We start from the raw sequence: 20155 nt of genomic DNA on the forward strand, positions 1-20155 counted from the left end.
GTTGTGGGGGAAACATGCAACCCAAATGGTGATGGGGGGATCGTCGATGTAAGGTTGTAGGAGAAACATGCGGCCAAGATGATGGTGTGGGAATTGGTGTTTGTAAATTTCCTGTGCGTAGAAACCAACATGATTACAAGAAACAACCAAGATTGTTGTTGGGAATCTGCAAATGTTTCCGAGCGAGCGTCCCAGAAAAAAAACTCCTGAAGATGTGAAAATGATGCCGCCGCTCCAAAATCCCGAATACAGAAAGGCGCGCCACGCTCGTTCGTTCGTTCAGTCAATCGCTTGCTCCTGCGGTATCTCTCGTCCTATCCTTTCAAAACACAAAACATCTGCAGTCTTCCGCGCTAGCACAAAGTATGCTGGGTAAAAGTAGTAGTGACATTAATCCTTCTCGTCGTCAATCTCTGAGCGCCGGTCGTGGATGAATCCCTGATCCGTCTCGAGGGCGCGGTCCAGCGGCAATCCCTCGACCCAGAAGCTGATGACAAAGGCGAGCGCCCCGACGGCGCACATGACGATCCAGACGCGACGCAGCGCAAAGACGTAGGCTAGGCGCAGGTTGTACTTGTCGGCGTTGTCGGGCATCGACTTGATGACTTCTACCAGCGCGCTGGCGTCCTTGGAGAGCTGCGCGGCTTGCGAGGCCAACGGCTCGCCGAATGATTGCAGCTTGGTGCGCATCTCGTTTTGGAAGACGACACCGCCAATGGCGACGCCAATGGTTTGCCCCAGTGCTCGCATGAAGGTGAACACCGTGACAGCAGCTGCTTGGTCGGCGTTGGATGCAGCGGCCTGAACTGCCATGGCCATGCTAGGGAAAAGGATTCCGGTTCCGAGACCCGGGACGATGTTGAGGAAGACAAACTGAGTGATGGAGGTGTTGACATCCATGTAGATGAGGAGGCCGTATCCAAAGGTCGTCAGGAACCAGCCTGACCAGAGAGCCCAGCGGTAGCGACCAGTCCAGGCGATGGCAACGCCAACAAATATAGCAGCGGGAGCGACGGTAAATGTTTGCGGGAACAGGGCCACGCCGGCAATGACAGGTGAATACCCCTTGACGGCCTCGTAGTAGAATGGGCCATAGTAGAGTGCACACCAAAGGACAAGTCCATGGAGAACGGTTTGCGCAAAGGCAGAAGCGCACGTGCGGTTCTTGAACAGATGCGTCCTGATGATGGGATTTGTGGCAAAGCGATCCTCGTAGATGACGAAACCGACAAGGGCAACACCACAAACACAGAGGGGGACGAGAGTGCGCCAGGAGTACCACTCGTACTGAACGCCGCCCCAGGTGACAGGGATGAGGAAGCCGGTTGCTGAAGCGACAAAGACGACGATTCCGATCCAGTCAATCTGCTTCAGTTTCTCAACGAAGTCGCTGGATCGATGGTGGAGGTTGAGGAACATCAGGACCAAAGGCGCTCCGATGCCGATGAAAGGAAGGTTGATCCAGAAAATCCATCTCCAGGAGACATTCTCAGAAAATCCGCCACCTGGTTCCATGTCAGCAGAGTCCGAGACGGATTTGGAGTTGACCTACCCAAGACAGGACCCACGACGGTACCAAGTGCCCAAACTGCGCTGACGACGCTCATCCACTTGCCTCTGTCCCGCAGAGGAACCATGTCTGTAACAATGACTTCTTCCAAAACCAAGATTCCACCGCCACCGATACCTTGGATACTGCGGCCGACCAGGATGACTCCAAAATCATTGGCCAGAGCAGCAACTATGGCACCGATGCCGAAGAATGCCAGAGACAGAATCAAGATGGGTTTGCGTCCAAACACGGTGCTGAATGACCCCAGAACCGGTTGGAATACCGTGCATGTAAGGAGGAATGATGTGCCGGACCAAAATGCCTCGATGGCAGATCCGTTGAGTTTTTTTGCCATTACCTGTGCAGGTCAGTCAGTCACATGTTTGGTGTACGTTGATGTGGAACAACATACGGGAAGTGCAACTGAAATGCTCGTTGCGTCTAAAGCCGCCATCAAAGACACCACGCTAAGTGAACCAAATGCAACGTAGAAACGCCAACCAGGCTTGAAATCTGAAAGACGAAAATTTGTTCTCGAAGAATCGTTCTCGTCATCATGTTCAAAGTATGATAATCTTCGTGTTGGCAAGGCAAGAACTTCGGTAGAGTTGAAGGTGCTGAAATAGTGCCCCGAAAAGTGCCCCGACTTCATCGAGAGGGCCCTCGAAGTGGGAGCCGTCGTCAAGGCCGATTCCGGTATTGATGAATACAAGGAATCATGAGTGGACGGTGACAAGAAGGGTGGCTGGTCGTCCATCACGTACGACGGGTACGACGGGTACGGTGGATTGGGTGGAGGCGACATGTTGATTGACTTGTGACGCTGCACAATGTCGAGGACTTCTCAGTTAAGTACAAAAGAGAGTGCTAAGTTTGCCCTGATACCGCCAGTTGAACCTAAACAAGGGGACAGAGGAATCAACTGCAGGCTAGACCATCGGGGACAGAATAGAACAGACTGGTCTTAGCGGTTGAGTTTATACTTTGACCATGCAGTGAGACTAGTACGAGTTGCTGCTGGGCGATGACCGGCAATTGTGTTGACATCTGACGCCAAATGGACAAGGCAAACGGCCCAGATATGACAAGAGCAACGGCGAGGTGGGCAACGAATGAGCTGCGCGTCGCTCTAGAATTGTCGAAATCCGAGTATTGGTGTTGGACTTTTTTGCTCCGGGACCCCTCAAGCGCCCGGCGGATCTGAGACTAGATTTAAACGGAACAGAACATGGCTGCCATTCGAATCCTATTCGCCCCCGGTAGCGGGCCCACTGCACCAGATTGCGACTGCACTGCATGGCGTGGTCACTGGGCCAGGAGATTGAAACGATTTTTTGTACCGTTCTCTTCAGGGTCTGCATCTGCACTCAGGGGGACTCATGCTGGTCCAAGCCGTAGCAGATCTTCAAAGGAAGCGGATATCCGCACCCACACAGGCCCAGGGCGGGACCGTTAGATGGAGGACGACTGCATGAGCTGCCAGCTGGCGTCGAACGGTGAACAAAACGACATCTGCTAAGGTTGATGGAGAGGGAGCGACGACAGAGGGTGGCGTTGCACTTTGCAGCCTCCGATTCCCTTGACAGCTTAGCGCCATGATGACTAACTTGCGCCTCGCTTCCTGGCCCAATGACCTCGCTTCACCCGCCTCCCGACCTCGACGACAGTTTGTCCTGAGCAACAACCTATTCTGGTCCCACGATCCCGTCTTTACTCCATCTTTGCTCACCACGATGATGAATTCTCTTTGCTACACGTATGCTCGTTCGGCTGGCCGCTCGGAAATAGCTGACGAGGCACGGCACGCTCGGCCAGCCTTCGACCGAGATTCCCTCAGGATTGAATAGCACGTTGCGACGCTAAGCTGATTTACAAATCTTTTCTTGCTCGGCATGCCGACCGCAATGCAAACCGCATCTTCTTCTTTGTGCCGCATGAATAATATCAAAGTGTTGGGTGGACCAAAGCAGCCACAAACACCACCCTTGGCCTCGACGTTCCAGTTGCACCACCTCTGCTTTCACAGCATGGCATACCAAACTTGGTCGCAAACAAACGACGGATCCTGCGTCATAAATATATCCGTAAGCCCCAGTCGAGTCCCATCGCGTCATCTTACGTCTGCCCTCTTTGTCCTGCTCTTGCCAAGCGCTTGATTCGGAATGCTTGTGACATTCCGCACGTGGACCTTCAGGGTCCTTTGTTGTGTATGAAGACGGTCAAATGTGTTGGCAACAGTCGTCCTCATGTATTCCAAAGACACTGCAATTTGCTTCTCTTCCGAGCGAAGAATAGCAAAAGATGCCTTACAATCACCCAGTTGCGCGGCCGATTTACAGGTCAAACACACAGTCGTCGTTCGACGGCTCGGAGAAGCCGGTTCCTTCTTTTAGAGATTTCGTAAAGACGGTTCCGCCGCCAAATTCACCGCCTCAGAAACCTTCGCCACTCCAGCCAGCCCAACCTAATTCTCCGGCGCCAGAAACATTATCCCCTGCTTCGGCTTCGACCCCAAATCCACACAGCAGCGTCTCGGGGGAATCCTCGTGGACGAGGCCTTCGACATGGGACTACGATGACGACGCTCAACCAAAGCCAGACCTGGAGGTCCAATCTCCTGGAGATTTTGTGCTCCAACCGGAAACTTATGTGCCACCCTCACGAGACCATTCCGATATGGATCGAAGCAAAGGACCTGGACAGCTCTTCCTCGAACCAAGAGCATTTGATCCTCTATTGCCAGACACCTCACCGCTCCCCAGCCCGGCCCCATCGAATGGCCATCCGTTTGAGTATGAAACTATTGTGACATTCTCTCCCAGACCAGCTTCAGAATCACCACCACGGGCGCCTCTTCCGCCAGTGCCCTCGAGCGTGTCTGAAAAGGTCAAAGAAACATCCCTTCTAGAAAAGTTTCCAACTCCCCCTTCCCCGTCGCCTTCTGGAAAAGCAAAAGACAGTCAACCAGTTACACCGACCTCCGCGTATGGAACTCTTGACCGACGTGGCCAATCGGTTTCGAATCATGGCCTGCAAACTCCGGATTCAACACCACGGGGTCGCAAGACTACACGTGAAGGCTCGCCTGGGGACAGGGGGCTGGCTCACCAGTTTTCGATCCGCATCACCTCGCCAAAGAAATTGGTTCCACGCTCCGCAGCTCCCGGCGCTGATGATGATTGGGAGGATTTTGAAGAGACCACCAAACGGGTGACGCAGGACCGCATTTCTCACGACTACCACAAGGCGTTGGCAGAGCAGTACCGTGACCTTGCCATTCCCACTCCGGATGTATTCGAGGATGATGAAGAGCCCAGTCCATTCGAAATCAAGACTGACGTTCACGAGGACGCCAACATGGCTCCGCAGCCTCTAAGACTGCAAAAGAGCCCGGTGGATAGTCCACGCGACATTGAAACGATCAGCCTTGCCAAGGCTTTGGCCGAATTTGGACAAGTAGATGAGGAACATGAAGAGCCACCGCGGCCCTCATCTCCACCTAGGCGGAGAGCAAGCGTGCGAGAAAAGCTCCCAGCTCTGGCCACTGGAACACTTCAAATGATACTGCCTTCTCAGCACAACCGGAAGCCAAGCGAAACTAGTGCCACGAGTGGTGACATTCCCATCTCTGCTCCGCCCGAAACCACAACATTTAGCGCCAATGAGACGGCACCGGTCAAGGCCCCGTCAAACCCAGCCAGGTACAACAGGCAGCGCCCTCGCAGCCGCGTCTATCCTACCAAGAGATATTCGGGCATGTACAGCTCTCGGCCACGCTCCATCATCCAACCTGCTGAAAACGCAAAATCCAAAAAGGGCAAGAAGAGCAAAAAGGACAAGGACAAATCCACGCCCTATACGCCTCCGCTTCCCCTGACCTTGCCCACTACGTTGTCTACTGAGTCTTCGCCTCGACCCTCTGCCGAGAGTCGCCGGCGCTTGCCACCAACCTCGTCTGTTCCCGGCACGCCGAGGTCAGCAACTCCGTCATCTGCCTTTGCAGCAATCAAAGGCACGACTCTTGCCCAGCGACGCCTCGGACCACAGGGGCCAAATGCCCTCCAAAGGTCAGGACTCACCCCACAGCGACCGATAGTACGACCGCCGGCCCCGCTGCCCCTGAAATCGCACTTTTCGCACTCGTCCTCGTCATCCGCGGCCTCTCCCACACCAACCCTCTCGCCAGCTCCCACCACCGGCGGCTCCTCCACCTTGGCCAAAAGCCCGCGCCTCGCAGCAGCATCCGCGACGGCAAATAGCAATGCTCCTCACGCGCCCTCGCCGCTCCAGCACGGCCTCACGCACACACAGCTCTTCGCGCCCGGCATCGCCCTCACAACGTCCGAACCCAGCCCAACCCCTTCGCCGCCTCTCACAGCACCGGCGAATCTGGGCGCCGCGTTGCGCAGCCCGGGTCCGTCGGCCGGGTACCCGCGTCCCATGACGCGTGCGGAGCCGCCCGCTGCGATGTCCAAGGCTTCGACAACCACCACGTCGCTGCTCCCGGCGGCTTTGACGTCCAAGCCGCGCTTGAAGGCCAAATCGAAGAGCGCGACGGCCGCGTTGCCGCTGCGTCCAAAGCTCCACAGTCCGGGTCCGCCGCCGCCTCCACCCCCTCCTCCTCCTCCTCCTCCCCATTCTCGCTCGCAGCCGCGCATCCTGCCGCCGAGCTCCTTGTCGTCGTCGGCTCTGCCTCCCTTTGCACCACGCTTGGCGCCGCTGCCGCCTATGCTGCACACCAACTCGTCGTCCTCGTCTGCAGCCACAACGGTGACTTCCGCATCGCTGCCCGCGACGCCAATAGCAGCAGCAGCCTCGGCCTCGGCCGTGGACGACGGGTCGCGGCGCTCGCTCGTCGCGCCGGGCCTGTCGCTCATGCGCAAGGCGGTCGAGATGCAGCGCGAGCGCAAGAGGGGCAAGGCGCGCGAGGAGCTGAAGCGCAGGATCCGCGTCGTTGGGGTCGATGGGGCGGGCGGAGGGGTCGACGTCGGCGGTAGCAGTGCTGGCGGCGCTCAGAGGAGTGCGGCGGGGTTGGGCAAGGGGAGAGTAGAGGTACTGGAAGGAGAAGAAGGTAGAGCGAGAGAGTGGCTGTAAGGGTTGTGTGTGGTGGTGGTGGTGGTGGTGTTCTGGAATGAGCAGTGTATGAAGCTGTGGCATAAGCCGTGATACGATTTGTGTAGGCAGTGTCCACGTTCGAAGCGGAGTAGAGAAGAGGGCAATCAAGCTTGGCTTGTTGAAGAGAAAGACCACGAATGTGCGAAGTACGAATGAAGAATGAAGAAAGAGCATCATCCAACCCTCAACGTCCTTCACCCTGTGCTGCCTCTCTCTACAACATCAACCCAAAAGAAGGCGCAACAGAAAGATCCAAACTCAGCCTCCAACCCACCCCACAGCAAAAGGACGCCCTGCAATTCTTCACTCTCCACGCTGCACCAACTCTTCCAGCAAAACCGGCAAGGCACATCCACAAGCCACCACAGCATGCACCGACCCAGCCCTTCCTCACTGCAGACCCCAGCTGCACCCAACGGCTTCCAACTCTCCCAGCGAAGGATCCTCCGCTCAAGACGTCGTGTCTGTTCAGACCAACCAGTCCAAATCAAGTCCGCCGAAATCGAGACCAGGATAAAGGAGGTCGTTAGGGAGAGCACCGCCGTCAGGGGCAGGAGGAGCACCAGAAGCAGCAGGAGCACTAGAGGTAGCAGGGGCTCCAGGGGCCCCAGAGGCACCAGGCTGAGCAGGAAAAGCTGGATCATTGCCGAGAGGACCAGTGGGAACAGTTGGGTTATTGGTGAAAGTGCTGCCGTCAATGAGATCGTTAAGAAACGAAAAATCAAGCTCATTCGCAGACGCTCCGTCGCCAGGGACACCAGGGAGAACGCCGCCGTCAGGGGCTGCAGGAGCACCCGAGGGAGCAGGCGCAGCAGGGGCCGTAGGGGCTCCAGAGGTAGCAGGGCCTCCAGAGGCAGCCGGCGCAGCAGGAGCTCCAGAGGCACCAGGCTGAGTAGGAAAAGCTGAGTTGTTGTTGAAAGTGCTGCCGTCAATGAGATCGTTGAGAAACGAAAAATCAAGCTCATTTGCAGAGGCTCCGCCGCCAGGGACACCAGAGGCGTCAGGAAGATCCGAAATGGTGCAGCAGGCAGGGACAGGAGGCAGAGGGTCGTTGGCGACAGCTCCGCCGTTGGGAGCATTAGCAACAACAGGGGTGCCGGTAGACTGCGCAGGAGGCAAAGGGCCATTGGTGACAGCTCCGCCGTTAGGAGCATTAGAGACCGCAGGGGCGCCGGTGAGCTGAGGGACAGTAGGCAAAGGGACTTTGGCGACAGCTCCGCCATTGTGAACAGTAGGGGCGGCGGCGGGCTGCGCAGGGTGAGGGCGAGGCCGATCGCGAAACTCACGGAACTCGGCTTCGAGACGTCCCTGCACGGCCCAGAGCTTCTCATGGCTGGTTTTGAGCCATTCAAGGTTTCGGAAGGTCACGTTGTTATCTGCCTTGAGTACCTCATGATCGTGTCTGAGTTCATTGTGCTGCCTCGAGAGCCCGGTGTGCATCTGCCTGAGCATGTTGTGGTTTCCCTTGAGTGTGTTGTGCTCCGCCTTGGAATTTTCGAGATCTTGCTTGAGGGTATCAAGCTGCCCCTGGAGCACGGCGTGCTTCTGGTCGAGCAGTTTGAGTTTGTCTTTGGATGTGTCGCGCTCCACTTTGAGTGCTTCATGACTCTGCTTGAGCGCATCATGCTGATGCTGGAGCTCGAAGTGCCTCCCATTGAGTATGTTGTGTTTTACCCTCTGGTTTTCCCACCTCTCCTTGACTTTTTCGAGATCGAGAGTCACTATGTCGTATCTGTGTTCGCTTTTGCCCTCCTCGTCCGAGAACTTGGTGAGCCTGTCTTGAACAAGTCCTTGGTCTTTCTTCATAATCTCGAACTCCTCAGTAAGTCCTGCGATTGCTTGCTTAAGCTCGTCGTTTTCTAATTTGAACTCTTTGAGCTGCGACTTATGTTTATCTTCCATCTGCTTGACCTGTCTTATCACCGCGGACTGCAACCCCTCAAGAAACTTCTCAGTCAGGTGTTTTTGGATCTCGGAGTTGGCGTGCAACTTGCGGTTGCTTTCAACTCCAGCAGGCTGATGTTTGCCATCACGGAGGGTATCTTGACCTTGAGCAAAAGCCGGATCTTGGTCGATTTCTTGATCTGCATTGACTTGAGGGGCGTGCGAGGCGAAACTTTGATTCCATTGAGGTCCTGCTTGGTATGACAACACTTGGTCGTCTGTCTCTGTCACACTCCTGAAAGAGTGGTCATCGCTCGCTTCATTGCCTGATGCAAAAGTGAGCTGGTCAAAATTCCGCAGTCCACCCATGTTTTGATTGTCGAAGTCTTCGAAGATTTGTCCATCTTCTTCCTTCATGTCGTGGCCGGATGGAGCTATTTCATTGCCTGAGCTGCTGGATCCTGGTGAAGTTATATTTCAGCATCTTTCCAGTGGCTAGGGAAGGGGAAACTCACTCTGTCGCTTCCTGGAGATCTTATCATCGCGCCATGCCGACCCCGAATCGTTCTGCTCTGGTTGTGGCTGCTCTTGCTGAGGTTGCGGCTGCGGCTGCATTTGTGATTGCTCGCTCTGAGGCTGTTGCTGAAACGGAGAATTGTTCTGAGCTTGAGGATACTGCTGGGCTTGAAAGTGTTGTGGCGCCTGAGGATGTTGTGGAGGCTGTTGGTGCTGATGCCACCGCCTTTGCATCAACTCCTGGGGAATCGGATAAAGATCTCCTCCATTATTTTGGATTGGCTGCTGGAAGCTTGCCGGTGGCGGTGGTGCGTAAAACTGAGCATATTGATCGAACTGCTGGGCCGGCTGTCCACCGACTAGCGGAGGCTGAAGATGCGTTTGGATAGGCGTGTACTGCTGCGGATGGTATTGTTGTGGCGGCAACGGGTACTGTTGTTGGTTCTGCTGTCCATCATACATCGGTGCGTAAGGTGCAGAGTATTGAACGTGCTGCTGGACTGGCCCTCCATCTTGTGCCGGTGATGGCGCTGGTGCGTAAAACTGGGCGTATTGGTCAAGCTGCTGGGCTTGCGTTCCACCTTGTGCCGCTGGTGCGTTCTCCTGAGCAGCTTTATCAGCCGGCCGTTGCCGTTTGTGAACATCGCCCTGGCGCCCCAGGTAAAGCGCTTCTTCTTCGGTGAGGATTTCTACCGGAGGTCCTCCTTGTTGCTGGGGCTGAGGGTTCTGGGCCTGCTGTAAGCGACTTGCGGTCAGCGAGGAGACTACTTCTGTAAAGTGAAAGACCGTACGTGGCCAGGCATTGCCACAACCAGTGCGTAGCGATCGCAACGTAGGTAGTGATGCAACGATAGCTAAAGTTCTGTGGATTGGAAGCGCCGGTGAGAATGAATGTTATGTCGAGGGAGATGACACTTACGACTTGCTTGCCAATCTTGAAAGAGCTTGTGTGTCGGTCTCTTTGGCAAGTGCGACCCCCAAAACAAGACGAGGCGCAGGAGGAAGATGCGGCTCCAGCAAAAAGACAGAGAAAAGATCAAGGCAAAACACCAGGGCAAAGACAAAAAGCAAGTAGGAAAAGTCACAGTGGGCATGTAGCGATCAATCACCGGGCGCTGCCATTCAATCAAGCAGGCTCGTGTGAAACTTCGCGTCAATGTATCGACACTCAAGTGCCTCAGACTGCAGGCATCGAAGCTTTCAAAAGAAAAGCTCAACACCAAAAGGCTGACCCCGCCAGTAAAGACCACTGCAATGAAGAAGTGGCACGCTGTCTCGACTGTCCCCATCACCGGCATTACCCAAGCACTCGTGGATGCACGCCATCGCAGTGCCTAAGGTTGTAGAGGTCCCGACTACCCCCCTCCCGCCTGAGGAGAATCCACCCAGCACTCAGGTAAACCGAGCAATTCGACAGGATCCCCAAGCCCGTAGGCCCGAGGTGCCAAAAAGCCCAAGCACGATGATCGTCGGAAAACGCGCTTCGGTTGTGCAGCCCGTGAGTAAGCGGTTTCGACTTAGGCGCATCTCCCTCGGAACAACCTCCAAACCGCGTGCAGGTAAAACGGAGTGTCTTCAGGTAGAGCTCACCACTTTAACGAGATGCCCAGCTCGTCCCCACCGGAGTGCTTTGCGTCCGAAGACACACCGCAACTCCGACGGAAGAAGGGGTGTTGTGGTCGAGGGGAGCAAAGAGCTTGACCAGAAAAGTTGACGGTTGGGGAGTGGGAAGTTGAGGGGAGCAACGAGAGACGAAGAGGGAATGCCGACGCAGGTTGGTCGGCGCGTGAGGAGGGCTCCTCGAGGACCAGTCGAGGAGGTCGGCGAGGAGGAGGTGGAGGGAAAAAGTTGAAGAGGGATGGTTGCGAGAGGGCAGTCGAAGGCTTAAGTAGTCGCTGGCGCGCCGAGCAATCACCAGGTGACTGGATGGGAAGGGAAGGTGCACAGGCCCACCTTCACTTCGATCACTTCGAGCTGGCTGCCGTGGCCAGGCGCAGGAGGAGGTGACTGCTCGGGCACTCCATGAGGTCATTGGAAAAGTGTTAAGATTTTACATCAAGTCCCATTAGTGCCCACCGCCGAAACTTCCCCTCTCAATCGCCGCACCCACCACCGCATCACCACTGATGACGCCCGTCGTCGCAACAACCAATCTCTTGGGCCTCCCCTCTTCCTGCAACGCCTTCGCTACGAACCGCAGCGCTGCCATCTCCGCCCTCGTGATGCCTCCTAAGAAGAACACCATGACCGTCTTGCCCTCGCCCGCACTGCTCCCGTTCAAGACCTGCCTTGCCCTGGCCGCCTTCTCCTCGCCCGCTTGCACCTCGTCCACAGTGGTACCCCGGATTTGGCTCAGAATGTTGTCAAATGGACGCCAGCCCTGGGCGTGGGAAGACACGGCAGGCAGCGCGGTGGGCTGGGCGGCGCTTGCATTGCGTGACGACGATGAGGACAACATGCTCACATAGTCCTTTTGCAGCACGCACTGCACCAAGCGTACGCTAAGAGGTGCGTAGCCTGAAAAGACATAGGCAATGTCGTCTGGTTCTGCCTCGTTGACCTCGTCAACAATCAAGGTCAGTGACCGGCGCACAGCCGTATAATTGGTGATTTGATTGGTCTTGGCTCCAGAAAGAGCAGCGCTGACGCTCAACCCTCCCGTCGTACGTGGGATGAGCAGTCCTGCTTTTTCGAGGGATGTCAGGGTAAGCAAATGTTGGTGGCCGTAGGCATGGAGAACTGCGCGCTTGAAGTTTTCGAGGTCCCGTGGCCGCAAGCCTTGACTGAGGGTACTCTCAAGACACAGCAAACGTAACATCGTCTCGATCTTCACGCCGCGTGCCATGAGTTCTTCGATGTTGTCATGCTGCGTGCTTGGGTCGGCGCCGGCAGCGAGATTCTGCTGCACCTCCAAGACCCGGGAGAATATGTCTGAGCGAGTGTGCTTGATAATGTCTTCGGCAAGCGAGGTGTGCAGCTTCAGAGAGGCTTGCTCGGCTTGAAAGCCAGGAAGCTTCGCCACAAAGTCTCGCAGCTCAGATGTCGTCTTTTGCGCAATGTTTCGGTTTTCGTACGATGATTGCAGACGTCGAGCCACCTTGTTCAGGAGTGGCCCGACAGTTGCAAAATTGGTATCTCTCAGGGTGCTGTACAGGGTATCCGAAGGATCAAGAGGAATCTTCCGTTTCAAAGGAGCTGCCGAGGAAGACGCGCCTTGGGAAGAACCAGCGGGCGCAACTCCGACGACAGAGGAGTCCACCTCGATTTGATTGGAGTGTATATTGAACTCCTCATCCAAGAGACCTTCGTATGTCAACTGGGTCAGGAGGGCAGACGGAAAATCAACCTCCCGGTCAATGATGATGAGGCTTTCAAAAGAATTACTGGGTCCCAGTCCAAAGGGAGACTCGGTGCTTGTTCCAGCGCCTGCAGTCACTTCGGTGCGCATGTGCAGCAGCAAATCCGCCAGTCGGCGAGCATTATCTCCTTTTCCAAGAATACGAGGAAAGAGGCCATGTTGTTTTTGGATCTGCATGAGTGCCCTTGCGCTCAAGAACGTCGGAGTGGGGTCTTTGAACTACAATGGATTAGCAGGATGCGACGGGCAGCCGTGCGGAGATGCATACCACGTAAAGGTCCCTGACGGCATCGTCAAGCTCCAAAGACAACAAGTCGTCCGAGAGAGGGACAAAGTTGAGGGGCCACTCGGCAATGTTGACCTCTCCAAGCACGCCAGCCTCTTCCAACAGTTGGTCAGAGATGAGAGTTCTCCTGGGCGTCCAAAATACCGAAAACTCGTGATCCACGAGCCCGTTGTGTCGTAGCTTCTTTATCTGTTCTGTAGGTGCTCATGTTAGCATGGATATCGTACTCCCCGTCTGAATGCAACAAGCGGAGAGTTTGTGGGCTCATGCTGGCTGAAGAATGTCGCTCTCGGGACGCGACTGACCAAACAGACACGGGAAAGTTCTGCTTGGCTAATTTGGCCCCATCTGAAACAGAGCAATGGATTGACATGTACATTTGTTTTGGGGAAGCGACTGGCTAGGCAGAGACGGTGTTCTCATGCGTAGCCTCTTTACTTCCCAATGACGAGAACGAGAGAGACGAACAAAAGGAAATGCGGAAGAAAAACACACTGGATCGATGCATCACAACATACCGGCAATGGCAACGGCCGTCTTTGCCTTCTCTCCGCGAGCAATGAAGACGACATTCTTCTGAGAAGAGTCGACGTTTCCGTTTTCGAGGAAGAAGGGTTTGTCGACGCCATACTCTTGAAGAGTCGAGAATTTGAGGAGTAAATTTAAAGGTCCGGACAGGGCCTTTTCGAACACGATGTTCTTCTTACCCCGGATCTGGCAGCATCAATCAGCTTGGAGCCTGGGCGGCGATTATTGGATGGCAGCTCGGGATCCTTACGTACGCCTTCTAGCAGCAGCAATAGGCTCCGCCGGGCAGCGTCTGATATGTCCGAGGCATTTAGAACGGCCTGGGGCGCCATGATGGACTTTGGCGCGCTACAGCAACATGCCTGGTGTTTGTTGATCAGTGAGTCGTGGAGAGCATCCGACGTCGTTGGAAGCTCTGACCCCGGGTTTACGTCGGGTAATTGAACCCAAATGCCTGTCCCGCTTTCGATGACTCTCGTCTGGAAATCATTCAAGATTTCTCCAGCGCCGTGTCTCCAACGATCCCACCCCCGGTCCTCCTCCCAAACACCGTGTATGAACGTCCTGCCTCGCGCGCTCGCCAGACGTGCTAGGTACATACCCATTGCGACACGGACCGCCGTCGTACTCAACCGCCCCGCACGCCCGACTTTTGCTGAAGACCTGCCCTCGAAGCAGCGGAACCACCGCACCGAAAACACCATGGCCAAGGACAAGGAGAGCAAGAGCAACATTGCTCTCAAGGTGCCCAAGGGCACCAAGGACTGGGAGGGCAAGGACATGGTGATCCGCGAGAAGATCTTCAACAGCATCACCAAGGTCTTCAAGCGGCACGGAGCCGTGACAATCGACACGCCCGTGTTCGAGCTCAAGGAGATCCTGTCGGGCAAGTATGGCGAGGACAGCAAGCTCATCTACGACCTGGCGGACCAGGGCGGCGAGCTCTGCGCGCTGCGCTACGACCTCACCGTCCCCTTTGCGCGCTGGCTCGCCATGAACCCCACCGTCTCCCAGATCAAGCGCTACCACATCGCAAAGGTCTACCGCCGCGACGCGCCCGCCATGACCAAGGGCCGTATGCGCGAGTTCTACCAGTGCGACTTTGACATTGCCGGCCAGTGGGATCCCATGCTGCCCGACGCCGAGATTCTGCGCATCGTGACCGAGGTCTTTGAGGAGCTGGGCTGGAAGGGCAGGTACACAATCAAGCTGAACCACCGGAAAATCTTGGACGGCATCTTTGAGGTGTGCGGCGTGCCACAGGACAAGATTCGGACAATCAGCAGCGCGGTGGACAAGCTGGACAAGGTAGGAAACCAAACCCCAATTTGGCACAATCAGCAGGACCCTCGGAAATTCTCGCTGACACTGAAGCTTGACAGTCGCCGTGGGAAGAAGTGCGCCGCGAAATGACAGAAGACAAGGGCCTCGACCCGGCCGTCGCCGACAAGATTGGCGAGCTGGTGCGCCTCAAGGGCGGCGAGGAGCTGCTCGAGAAGCTGCTGGCCAACGAAACCCTCACCGCAAACGCGTCGGCGCAAAAGGGCCTCGAGGACATGCGCCTCCTCTTCTCCTACCTCTCCGTCTTCAACGTCATGGACAAGATCTCGTTCGACATGTCGCTGGCGCGCGGCCTCGACTACTACACGGGCGTCATCTACGAGGTCGTGACCGAGGGCTCGGCACCACCGACCGCCGACGCGGCAGCAGCAGCAACAGACAAGAAGGACAAGAAGAAGAAGAAAAAGGACGCCAACGGCGAAGACGACGACCGCTCCGACGAGGTGGGCGTGGGCTCCATCGCCGCGGGCGGCCGCTACGACGAGCTGGTGGGCATGTTCAGCGGCAAGGGGCAAGTGCCGTGCGTGGGCGTCTCCTTCGGCGTCGAGCGCATCTTCTCGCTCACCAAAAAGCGACTAGCCGAAGACGCCGCCGCAAAAGAAGTGCGCCTCACCGAAACCGACGTCTTCGTCATGGCATTCGGCGGCAAGGGCTTCACCGGTCTACTCCCGGAGCGCATGGACGTCGCCAAAACGCTGTGGGACGCGGGCATCAAGGCCGAGTTCACGTGGAAAGCCAAGCCCAAGCTGCCGGCGCAGTTCAAGCAGGCCGAGACCAACGGGGTCCCCTTCGTCGTCATCCTCGGCGAGGACGAGCTGCGCGCCGGCAAGGTCAAGATCAAGCAGATGGGCCTGCCCGAGGGCCACCCCGAAAAGGAGGGCGTCGAGATCCAGAAGGCCGACCTGGTCGCCGAGGTGCGCAGGCGCCTGGACGCGTACAATGGCGCTGAGGAGGCGGCCGCACAGGTGGCCAAGTTGAGCGTTTAGAGAAGAAGCAAAGATTCTTTTTTGGCGAAGCGTGCGACGAGAAGCGGCGAGGGATATTTGCAGTTGTTGTAGATGGGGTGCGAGAAAAGGAATCATCTGCTGCGCTTGAGCGAAAGGCGTCAAAACGCGGTGACCCGCCAACACGCCGTCTGGATGAATGGACGTAGGTAAACGGCAGGGACAAAAGCATGCATGAAGGTAGTACCGTATGGCAAATGAATCAACGACCATCAAAACCACAATGAAAAGAGGAGGGCTGCCAGTTCCTCCAGCCCTGGGCATCACCACAACAGGTGTATCGATTTCAGAACACGATTTTGATTCCATCGCATCTATAAGCCAAACGACGACGAGCGGGAAAAAAAGGGAGAGGGCTCGGATTCGGGTTCGATTTTCTTATACGGTCCGGTCCAGTCCAGTCCTCACAGCCATACCCATCCCATACCCATCGGGCTCCGCTCAACCGCACCGCACCGCACGACGCAGAGCATCCAAAAGGGAGGGGTGAAAAAAAAACCGAGATCCAACACCATCATCAACCATTGCCGCCAGCCACCGTCTATAACCAAAGCTTGCTGTGCCAACTGACCGCCCGTAGTCGTGCCGTATCGAAGAAGATTGCAAGGGGGTAAAAAACCGAAAGGGGGCTTGCGCGATGTTGAGATCGCGTCGGTAGTGGTGGAGTTGGGCGCAACAAACAGCAAAACGCAACAACGCAAGAGACGGCTGACTTGGCTCTCAACCGAAGGACGAGAGCGTCGTCAATCGCCTGGGTGCCGTGCCGGCTTCACTTTCTCCTTGCCACTCTCACGTTCTCGTCGTCTCTGCTCTGTCCTTCTCTCGCCCTTTCTCTCTCTCCGTTCACTTGCCAAAAGAAAAATTCCTTCCGCGTTCGGGCGTTCCAGGGAATGATGATTAGTGGTGCGTAGTTTTTGTTTCTCTCCCAGTTTTGCGTGTTCCTTTTTTCCGGAATTGATTTGAAAGAATTAATGGTTGTGGGAAATTTTTTTGCTTTATCCTAGCAGTAATAGTTTTTCGCTTTGTGTAGCCGCCGTGACGTCGTTAGGTTACTAATTACAATTGGTGTTTTGGTTGGGTGTTGAAGCTCTGGACTCTCTCGACTGAAAATCATCTGCAACGGCATCCCGTGCTTGGATCGTGAGAATCGGCCGTCCTGGTAAACGTGTTTGGTTCTTGGACGAGATCTTCCCGGCGATCCAGACTCGCGCCTGCGCATTGCGGCGATGGGAAACGGATCGTCTCAATCGCTCTTTGGCCCGTTGCCGTTGGCCATTGATCGCGTCACACGGCGGTCGGGCTCGCTGGAGACCTTCTCGTTCTCCTTGTAAACATCGCGCTTAGCGGGGATTGTAAGGCAGTTGATGCCGAGATACGCGCAGATGCTGTTGATGACCAAAACAGCCCACTTCGCGTAGACAACTGCGGCAAAGACAAAGTATAACCGCAGGTACCACAGCTCAAAGTGTTCAGTCATCTTGAAGCCAATGCCGAGGTATGGGAGGTTGACAAGGACGGCGCCCACGATCATGGGCACGAGCATGACGGTCCAGTACGGAAACGGTTGGCGCGTGAGATGTGCGAGGATAATCTTTGTCGTCATGCGTCCAAACACAAGACTCATAATCAGGCACCACAGGACAAGATGGCCACCGGTCTTTTGTTTCGAGTCCCAGTCTTCGAGGATAAAGGAATAGGGGCTTCCGAGCCAGGCGCACGTGGCGGCGGTAAAGATCACGATCGGGGTCCATTCGTAGAATACGGGGGCGACCGGTAGACCGTTGGCGCGTCGAGCCTTGACAACATTCACCACGCAAGCCGGGAGATGGGCGATGAAAAAGGAGCTGAGCAGGATGGGGATCCAAAACTCGCGAAAAGTCGTCAGGGGAGAAATGTAGTTTTCCAGCGAGGGAAAATAGCGGATAAGCGAGGAAGACCAGATCTCAGGGCCATACTGGGCGGACATGATCATCATCGAGCATGCGATAATCAGACCCTCTGCGCGATCACATTAGTACTTGTCAGTTTTGTCAACGGAGGACCAGGTGCTCCCAGTCCAAGGCTCACCTGTGGGGCCGTTGAAGTATCCAAGATAAAGGGTATGGGTGTGATATGTTTCCCAAGTGGAGAAGAACATGGGCAAGCAAGGAATCAGGGCAGTGAAAGCGCCCGTCTTGGTTGCGCCGTATCCCATTGCCGCAGTCTCGAGCAAGCTGGCGAGAGTGCAGTTGAGCGAGTCGATTCCATGGCTGCCGCTGTGTTAGCCACGCTGTAATAATACACTTCAATTCCTGTCTGGAAAGACGTACTCGAAAAGCTCGCCGAGTCCACTCGAAGTGCCTGTCCGCCGGGCTTGCTTGCCGTCGACATTGTCCATGGTGGAGTACCTGCGAGGTCGGGATCAGTTTTTGCATGTGACTGGCGGGGCAGGTCGTCCCACATCCAAAGACCAAACGCAAAGCTGTAGTAAACCCATTTGGGTGCCTGTTTCCACAGCGCCAGTCAGACCACATTGTTCGCATGTCGACCCAGGTCAGGGGATCGTACCGGTCCCACGAGGTCAGGGACGTAGAGCTCGAGCAGCCCTACGTTTGCCAGGATGAAGAAGAAGCCGAGCAGCGTGACCATGTTTGGGGCGAGCCATAACGGCAAAAGCTCGACAAAGGCATTCCACTATATGCAATATGTTGGCGTCAACAGCGCATTCGGTCGTGAGGACGGTTGGAGGGAGGCGGGTAGGCGCATACGTAGTGCTTGAGGATATAGCGCGAGACGTAGCTCTTGTCGACGCTCGAGTACTTGTACGTCTTGAGATGGGCCAGGGCCTCCTCGGACACACACTCATGGGCGGCCGTGTCTGCAAGGCGGAGAATGAATCGTCAGCAAGGGATTCGGGGCATGGAAGGAATGGATAGCTACATCGGCTCTGATATTGGTCAGGAACCTGGGCCTCGAGGTCGCCGGACTTACTCTTCCCCATGCTGAACGGATCCTAACTAACGGCGACTGCGGGCAAAGGGAAGGTGAAGCGGAAAAAGAAGAGGGCGGAAACGCGATCCTTTTGGTCTCACGCGGCCATACAGTCAGTGGCAGCAGTGGTGATGCGCGTTGGGTGATCCAAGTTGAGAGCGGCCTCTCGGAGATTGATCTGGCCGAGGTCAAGGTACTGGAGGGCTGGAGGGCTGGAGGGCTGCCGGTGGTCGGGTCGCAGGGGTCCAGCAGGTGAGAGTCCCTCGTTCCGCGCCCGACAGCCTGGCTCTGGCTCTGGATGCGCGCCCATCTCAGGGCTGGCGTCTGGGGAACAAAACAACAACATTTTCTGTCGTCATTGCTTTCATGAATTTCGAAAAAACATCTCGACTACAAGACATCTGACTCGTATGAGCCCCACGCTCACCTTTTTCGCACCCGACCTTGTCGCCATCCCGGCATCTGTGGCTGAATGATTTCATAGGGCAGTCATCCGTTCGGTCCGCAGCCGCTCCCTCCAGTCCCTGGCCATGCACGAATCCTCTTTCGGAAGGTCTGCGGGAGCATTTCTGAAGGAGCCATGACGTCTGTTGCCGCTGTCAACCGGAGCCCCAGAGAAACACGACAGACAGGGCAAATTCACTTGAGAATATTTACGACCAAGTCAAAAGACATTTCTCATTATCATCTCGTACCACCAGCTTCGTTACACGGCTTCATTACCCATGTGCCTCGTTACCGTCGTCAATTCATGGTCCTTGGAAAAAACCCGGTCAACGCCATCCCTGCTCGTACACAAGAATTCCAGCAATCTTTGCGCCGTGTCTCTGGTCCGGCACCAACAATTATTCTCCTCCACGGTGTTCCTGCGGTGGCGTCGAGTGGATTGGGCATGCAGAGATAAGATCATGGACGCCTCTATCGTCCGGTGAAGGGGCTGGTAATGTCGTCTCCAGCGTCCCCGGCCATCTTTCCCAGAGGGTTGTTGAGGCTGCCGCCGGCGAGGTTTCCAACGCCGTCCCTGATGTTCTTGACGTCCTCTTGGTCTGATGCCGGCATCTTGCTGATTTGATCTGGACCGTGTCAGCACAAGTCGCCGAGTTGACAATACGTCGTTGGCTGACCCTTGACCAAGTACGAAGCCTTGTTTTCACCCATGGTCTTCAGAGCCCGCTCCTCAAGCTCACGGCGAATGGCCGGTGGGATTCCGAAGAAGTAGATGTACGCTGAGAGAGCGGCGACGACGCCCGCGATGATGGAGACGACGGTGGTGGTAGTAGGCATTTTTGGAGGAGGGTTCAAGATCAGGTATGTTCAGGAATAAAGTAACAGTTGAAGATAGAATGTAGGTCAGCAATGGTCAGTGGTAGAGCAGGACGCATGGTGGTAAATAAATCTTTGGCAAGAGGCTATGACGTCTGTCTTGGTATGCCGCGAAGCAGCTGGAACCTGATTTCTGACCCGTCGCCATGTCCTGCCGCTGTTGCACTGCAGACCCAAGGCATGTTTCCTTTTGCAGAAACCGCGTGTCGTAATTACATGGCTATAGCGTCAGAAGAGCTGGGTGCAGTGGGGAGACCAAGACTGGGGAGCAAAAGTCG

The 20155-nt window shown here is 55.8% G+C and overlaps 7 protein-coding genes across 7 annotated transcripts; 1 reads left to right on the forward strand and 6 right to left on the reverse strand.

The window, feature by feature from the left end:
* Window positions 1-390: 390 nt before the first annotated feature.
* Window positions 391-2204, reverse strand: BKA78DRAFT_258721 (major facilitator superfamily domain-containing protein; the record flags this gene model as incomplete). Its single annotated transcript, XM_066885304.1, has 3 exons — window positions 391-1505; window positions 1553-1910; window positions 1965-2204. The coding sequence occupies 3 exons, from the start codon at window positions 2202-2204 to the stop codon at window positions 391-393; spliced, it is 1713 nt and encodes a 570-aa protein (XP_066739042.1).
* Window positions 2205-5624: 3420 nt separating this feature from the next.
* On the reverse strand, window positions 5625-5977 carry BKA78DRAFT_326291 (uncharacterized protein; the record flags this gene model as incomplete). The annotated part of the gene is made up of 1 exon (XM_066889426.1): window positions 5625-5977. Exon 1 carries the CDS (start codon window positions 5793-5795, stop codon window positions 5628-5630), a length of 168 nt encoding a protein of 55 aa, XP_066739043.1. The 5' UTR covers window positions 5796-5977.
* A 1158-nt stretch (window positions 5978-7135) lies between these two features.
* BKA78DRAFT_347377 (uncharacterized protein) lies at window positions 7136-10161 on the reverse strand (the record flags this gene model as incomplete). The annotated part of the gene is made up of 3 exons (XM_066890562.1): window positions 7136-9012; window positions 9067-9837; window positions 9987-10161. 3 exons carry the CDS (start codon window positions 10159-10161, stop codon window positions 7136-7138), a joined length of 2823 nt encoding a protein of 940 aa, XP_066739044.1.
* Window positions 10162-11132: 971 nt separating this feature from the next.
* Window positions 11133-13571, reverse strand: BKA78DRAFT_258841 (vacuolar sorting protein-like protein; the record flags this gene model as incomplete). Its single annotated transcript, XM_066885315.1, has 4 exons — window positions 11133-12644; window positions 12694-12905; window positions 13230-13425; window positions 13494-13571. The coding sequence occupies 4 exons, from the start codon at window positions 13569-13571 to the stop codon at window positions 11133-11135; spliced, it is 1998 nt and encodes a 665-aa protein (XP_066739045.1).
* A 370-nt stretch (window positions 13572-13941) lies between these two features.
* On the forward strand, window positions 13942-15566 carry BKA78DRAFT_333852 (uncharacterized protein; the record flags this gene model as incomplete). Its single annotated transcript, XM_066890138.1, has 2 exons — window positions 13942-14547; window positions 14622-15566. 2 exons carry the CDS (start codon window positions 13942-13944, stop codon window positions 15564-15566), a joined length of 1551 nt encoding a protein of 516 aa, XP_066739046.1.
* Window positions 15567-16450: 884 nt separating this feature from the next.
* Window positions 16451-18871, reverse strand: BKA78DRAFT_49593 (ethanolaminephosphotransferase 1). Its single transcript, XM_066893273.1, has 7 exons — window positions 18504-18871; window positions 18332-18441; window positions 18132-18257; window positions 18025-18068; window positions 17894-17971; window positions 17652-17833; window positions 16451-17582 (listed from the first exon to the last, which is right to left on the reverse strand). Exons 1-7 carry the CDS (start codon window positions 18562-18564, stop codon window positions 16828-16830), a joined length of 1356 nt encoding a protein of 451 aa, XP_066739047.1. The 5' UTR covers window positions 18565-18871; the 3' UTR covers window positions 16451-16827.
* A 601-nt stretch (window positions 18872-19472) lies between these two features.
* On the reverse strand, window positions 19473-19838 carry BKA78DRAFT_299854 (uncharacterized protein; the record flags this gene model as incomplete). The annotated part of the gene is made up of 2 exons (XM_066887120.1): window positions 19473-19627; window positions 19679-19838. 2 exons carry the CDS (start codon window positions 19836-19838, stop codon window positions 19473-19475), a joined length of 315 nt encoding a protein of 104 aa, XP_066739048.1.
* Between the last annotated feature and the right edge of the window lie 317 nt (window positions 19839-20155).

The sequence above is a fragment of the Phyllosticta capitalensis genome (assembly GCF_038381095.1).
Source record: "Phyllosticta capitalensis strain CBS 128856 chromosome Unknown BKA78scaffold_12, whole genome shotgun sequence".
NCBI classification, from domain to species: Eukaryota; Fungi; Ascomycota; class Dothideomycetes; order Botryosphaeriales; family Phyllostictaceae; genus Phyllosticta; species Phyllosticta capitalensis.

Coding starts and splice junctions, on each gene's coding strand:
- BKA78DRAFT_49593 (XM_066893273.1), bottom strand. CDS start 18,564: ATGGGGAAGAGTAAGTCCGGCGACCTCGAGGCCCAGGTTCCTGACCAA. Junction 18,442..18,503: donor TGACCAATATCAGAGCCGAT/GTAGCTATCCAT, acceptor TCCGCCTTGCAG/ACACGGCCGCCCATGAGTGT. Junction 17,834..17,893: donor GGACTCGGCGAGCTTTTCGA/GTACGTCTTTCC, acceptor ACACAGCGGCAG/CCATGGAATCGACTCGCTCA.